General features: G+C 39.9%; 1 protein-coding gene across 1 annotated transcript in view; it reads left to right on the forward strand.

Moving 5' to 3' along the window:
* The window catches only part of LOC126974693 (neurofibromin), a 119,655-nt gene extending 113,855 nt beyond the window's left edge, over positions 1 to 5,800 (forward strand). Inside the window, exons 64-67 of the mRNA XM_050822262.1 lie at positions 1,258 to 1,356; positions 2,406 to 2,544; positions 3,275 to 3,324; positions 5,079 to 5,800. Of these exons, the coding sequence (XP_050678219.1) occupies positions 1,258 to 1,356; positions 2,406 to 2,544; positions 3,275 to 3,321 (285 nt within the window). The 3' untranslated portion in view covers positions 3,322 to 3,324; positions 5,079 to 5,800. The remainder of the gene's footprint in view (positions 1 to 1,257; positions 1,357 to 2,405; positions 2,545 to 3,274; positions 3,325 to 5,078) is intronic.
* The last annotated feature ends 200 nt before the right edge of the window (positions 5,801 to 6,000 follow it).

The following is a 6,000-nucleotide window of genomic DNA, read 5'->3' on the forward strand; positions in this document are numbered from 1 at the left end:
CGGAAATAAGTCTCTCCATCCTTTTTAAGTTTGTATATACTGTTATTCGGACAGATTTTCACTGAACACTTCGTCATTGCGTGGCGTTGTATTCAAAGCGCGGTCGACAAAAAACTGAACGAAAACACTGCGTAATAGACCCATAGGAAGAGTTTTACTTCAGACTATTTTTGAGGGTGATTATGATTCTAGTTGTATATTGTACCCCAATGTGTTAAAGGTATAAATGACTATAACCAATAATTTGGATATAGGACGCTTGTAAGCCTGAAGGCTTTTCATTAAATGTTTTCTGTAATGAATTTTTATTTTTAAAAATAGCCTACTAAGCTTGTCGCGCCCGTTCTTCTCGTATCTGATGTTTTTTTTCGGATTGGTGGTAAATTCTGACTTCTAGTAAGTGATGCAAATATCTAACATTTATTCATTTAATATTTTCTCTGATCAACGCAAGTGTTGCAAATTTATTTAAATAAAATACTTTATAAAGGATTAAAATGGCTGTAACTAACAGTTACATATTATCATTAATTTACATAAATAAGGTTACGTTCGTGCTCTTTGCAGAACTCTGCAATCCTGGTTAAATAATGTAAAAATACAGTTACAAATTACTCGCGTTTTAATCCTATTAAAAGTATTTTGTTTAAATAGATTTTATTATACAGGCAACGACCACATCTGACTCGTGACAGGCTTCATCGTGCTCGCTTAGATGTCACTGCCGTGGCGGCGACGTGGGATGGGTCGTTCCCTTCCCTAAAATATGGTGGAGGGAGGCGATGGCTGGCCCATGCTCGTGAACGGGCGCTACTTGTGGTGGCAGGATGATCATGTTACCAGAAACTCTGCTTTATGATTTTTAAAGTTATTATATTTTTACATTCGTTAATAAAATGCTAAGCTTACACTCAGCTGAGTTTTACGCAAGTAAAGTCTAAGCAAAGTGTAAGTACGCTCTATTGAATCTAGCTCTCAGCCTAAGACGTAGCTGGCATGCACACTAAAGTAATAAACCTGGCCTGTTGTCATGCATTGCCAAACAGCAAGAGTCTAACCCCCTTATTCATAATAGTCTGCTAACCTTAAAGCATTGCTAATTCTCACTCTGTCTTCTTCTATTGACCAAATTCAGAATGAGAAAAAAACACTCCTTAGCGGCTGTTTAAAGTTAGCGGACCATTATGAATAAGGGGTATATCTAGACGTATTCTTAATTATTAAGGTGGAAGTTTACCTAAGACCGTCTGTTCACAGAATATGATAGCTTCAGAAGACGCCAGCCAACAGCAGCTACACTACATGCAGAGCTGCGGTTTTGGCGGCCTGTGGAGGTTTGCCGGACCCTTCACCAAGGTGACCTTTCATTACTCTTGTATTTCTTGTAGCCCCTCAGTATTTTGTATATAAATCCACTAACTAACGCAAACATTGAAAAATCAAAATTGATTATTGCCCTGTGCTTCCCCGGGGCATTTTTTGTGTTTTATGGAATAGTGAACGAGCGTACGGGTCATGGTGTTAAGTGATCACCGCCGCCCACATTCTCTTGCAACACCAGAGGAATCACAAGAGCGTTGCCGGCCTTTAAGGATGGTGTACGCGCTTTTTTTGAAGGTACCCATGTCATATCGTCCCGGAAACACCGCACAAGGAAGCTCGTTTCACAGCTTAGTAGTACGTGGAAGAAAGCTAAGGGCATAAAAAGAATTGGGAAGTCCCAGGCCCAAGGGTGTTGTAACAGGCGACTCAGTGCATTTTACCAGTTACTCCTTTGCACAGAATGCCGGCTAGATTATGTGTACTACAACGACGCCTTATTTTGCCGTGAAGCAGTAATGTGTAAGCATTACTGAGTTTCAGTCTGAAGGGCGCCGTAGCTAGTGAAATTACTGGGCAAATGAGACTTAACATCTTAACTCAACAACGTCCGGTTCGTCTCGTGCCTTATGATAAAAAACGACACACGTATGGACGGACGGATAGAGAACAAAGTGATCCTAAGAGCAAATAAAATTTGAAAACAATTTTTTTTATGATCGATCCAGAACTCAATACAAGATTTTATGACGATACGTCACTCGAACGGTAAGCTCAGTTGGCAGTGCACTCGCAAGGAACGCGAGAGGTCGTGGGTCCGAGGCCTGCTTCGTTCATAAGATTTTGTTTTTCAAATTTTAATTTTGTATTAATATCCTAGAAGTGAGGGTTATCACTTTAAAAACATAACAAATTGATCCTATGAGGGTGTTTTCCTTTTGAGGTATGGAACCCTAAAAACCGCCAAGTCTTTGTATGGGCATCAAAGGTGTAATAAAGGTCTTTAATATAATATATTTTTTGGTTTAGTTCTTTTTAGTCGAAGGTTATGCCCATAAGCCCATTATTGTTGTGTGACATTGCAGAATCAGTGCACGGCGGAAAGCAGCGAGTTGTTTGTGAACTGTCTGGAGGCGATGGTGGAGACTTGCCTGCCGGGAGATGAACCGGCGTCTCGAGAACCACCGCCAGACCCTGACTGTGTGGAATCAGAGAGATACACAAGTACGACCAGTTCAATTATTTTACCAGAAAAAACTTTTTAGTGGAAGATACCAGTTGATTTCAACGCCCACCACGCTGATTGGCTGTTCACAAATTCGCTCTAACATACGCTCTGACACAACTAGTCTTAGTCGCATTAAAGGCATTTATATTCTTAAAATTTATTCCTTTAGAATTATTTTTGATGTTATTTCTAATATACTATATACTACTACCGCTTCGGATACAAATGGCGCTCTGAGAGAGAAGAAGCGGCGCAAGAAACTCTCCCAGCATTTTTTTGCGCTCTTTCAAGTCATTATCTTTTCAATATTTGCGAAACCCAGACGTGGAAAATTATACACTGTTTGACTTTCTGTTGACCTCACATCCGGACAGCTACATAGTAACTACCACTGCTTAGGTTGTCACTGCGTGTGGCAGTAGCTGGGAAAGCTTCTTTGCACAGGACGCTGGCTAGATTATAGGTACCAGAACGGCGCCTTTTTCTGCCGTGAAGCGTAATGTGTAAGCATTATTGTGTTTCGATCTCAAGGGTGCCGTAGCTAGTGAAACTACTGGGCAGATAAGACTTATTTCAGGATGCTTGAAAAACCCAAAAATTCTGCATTGTAATGGGCAGGGCGTATCATAAAAAAAATATCTTGCCTATAATTAACAGTGCAGTGAGGAAAATTTATTATGTATTTGCAAACATATTAAAGTAAAGTATTATTATCTTTTGTTACAGTTCCACTTCGGCCATCGACCATATACTGTTCCTCTCAGGAGCCCTAGCATGTACGTATTTTGCACTTCATGTACTTCATTCTAGTCTAAAAAGGGCACCGTGCTTCACCAAATGATCACAAGACCTTTGCGGGCTGTTTGATACATGCTTTTGATCGTGCCCAGCTCGTACCGCCTAATGAATTTTACTTCATAGTTTGGTTGACATGACAATAACAAAGTTTATTTTAATGCATTCCGTGAAAGCACTCACGTTTTATATATATATAAGAGGAGGCAATCTGACAAGAAGCTCACGAGATGGGAGTAGTGAGGCAAACGCTCATGGACATCCGCAACAACAGGAGAAGTCAAGAGATTTAAGGCCTTTAAGGTCCCTAAGTCGTATCGCTTCGGGAAAACAGCAGACAGTTATTGATTTCACAAAGTGGCTGTCCGTGGCAAAAATTTATTGTAAACGCGTGATTGTGGAATACCAGACGTCAACGTGAGGCGGGTGGTATTTTTCATTTTGACATAATGTCTGATGGTGGAATTCAGCCGCTGGAATCAACCCGAATGGCTCCTCTGAACACTTCCTGTGATAAATGCGGTAGACAATGCAGAGAGAACCCACATCTCTACGCAACGCCAAAAATTCAAGCCGATCGGAGATGACTTGATCACCGATAATTGGTGCCGCTCTTCGTTGTTTGCGGTCAAATGGAAGAAGCTGGTACGGGGGAGCACCCGCCCAGAGGTGAGAACAAGTACTCCATGAGAGGCCGAATTTTCGAAAGTCGAAATTTTCTAAGTGCTTGCGCAGACGGAGAACGGTCTAGAGTTCCGAATTCAGAGTTCTGCGTTCTTTATAATGTGCTGAGTCCTAACAAAAACCCACACAGCAGTGTGGACTTAGGACTTAGCTGGCGGTCACAACGCGGCGGTCTAATCGGAACGTCGCGTTCCAGAGTACTTTTCCCATAGACAAAGTACGTCAGAACGCCTCGATGTCTGAGGTTGCAAATACAGAAAAACTAATACTTAGATCTAAACAATTTTGTTGCTTTTTTAAAAGTGATAACCTTCACTTCTGGGATTAATAACACAAGTAAAATTTGAAAATAAAATTCATGAATGATGCGGGACTCGAACTCGCGACCAAATTGCTTAGATTTGAAAGAGCGACATCTCAAGTAAATTTCCTAATATGCAGATATTGGCGTTGAGCAGGTTATCAACTACAAAATAGATCATGTAGATGAAGCCACAACGTGAGAGTTGAACAAGAGCTACAAGATTTATCAACGAACGCGAGAGGTAGCGGGTTTGAATCCCGCATCGTTCATAAATTTTGTTTCCAAATTTTATTTGTGTGATTTAAGTCATGTAACCTATTGACATGCGAAAGTAAACATAGACCCATTGTTAATTTATAAGTAATGCATGAAAAATACTGCAAAATTCGCCTCGTTCTTCTCGCGTTTTGTTTATTGGGTGAACCCAATAAAATAGACATTCTCCATCGTAAGAGCATTCTAGGGACATTATGCTCGTGCAAAGGCGACACTAGAGTGCGAAGATTTGATTGCCACTTGGCTGTTGGAACTCTTGAGCGGTCAACTGTCACTAGAAAGCATAACTCTGGCCGCTCTCTCTGCATGGGCTCTAAAAGAAACCCGATGAATGTTAGAGTCATCCAACATGACGTCATTGATATGCAGAAGAAACAGTTTAGGTCATAACATACACCCTTGGGGAACTCCTTAAGGGGCTTCGGTTTGGAAAGCTGTATCGTTAGATTAAAAAACATTTTTTTTTTTCAGAAACATGATGCACGTACGAGCTGCGCTGATACAACGAAGAAATAGATATTCTCGACCTTAGTAATATTATATATTATAACCATTTACGTATGATACAATTTCTCTCGTGTACGTAACTGAAGTAGGAATAGTAATGGACTTGCAATGACGCGTGCGCGCGCACGAGATTGCACTTTAATGTTCAAGATATAGAGTCTAAAATAGAGTGCATCTTTTAACGCTACTAATATAAAGTACTCTAATACTTGTATGCAACAAAGCTCGGACACTTTTTGGTCTCGATTTCTTAGCTATTGTGTATGTCTTTAGTATTGTTAAACAAAGATTATAAGCTATTAAAATCATATCGAGCGGCTGTATCGTGATCAACTGTAATAATTCGCGTGTTGATAATGGGACCGGTGGCCATCTTGATGACGTCAGGTCAATCACCAATAAAAAGTTTTTATTGCCATCGTAGTGACGTCACGCAGACGTCCGTGTTAGAACACGGCGTCTTTTCGCCAAAACAGTAGCTACACCAATAGGTCTGTTATCAGCGAGTATGTGGGCTTTACACTCATTAACACTAATCTAGGGATATGTTTGATTGCTTTATAAAGTAAATGGAAGAATTAAAGGTTATCTTTTGACCTTTAGTAGCAGCGAGCGCGCTTTAGTATTCTAATATAAGATAATTTAAACTAATAACAGTACCTAAAACGGGATTATTGAGTTTTTCAACTATAGAGTAATTTAAAAAGCTAGGCCTATGCCTAGCTTTTTAAATGGTTGCCTATATTCAACTCTATATTTTTATCGTGTGACATTATTAATTTACTATGGCCTAATATGATATTAATATTTAAATAGGAAAATATTTTTATTGATATAAAAAACGTGTGTTTACTTGCGTACGCACGTAAGTCGTCAAAGATAATTC

Source organism: Leptidea sinapis, chromosome 33, assembly GCF_905404315.1.
Source record: "Leptidea sinapis chromosome 33, ilLepSina1.1, whole genome shotgun sequence".
Lineage (NCBI taxonomy): Eukaryota > Metazoa > Arthropoda > Insecta > Lepidoptera > Pieridae > Leptidea > Leptidea sinapis.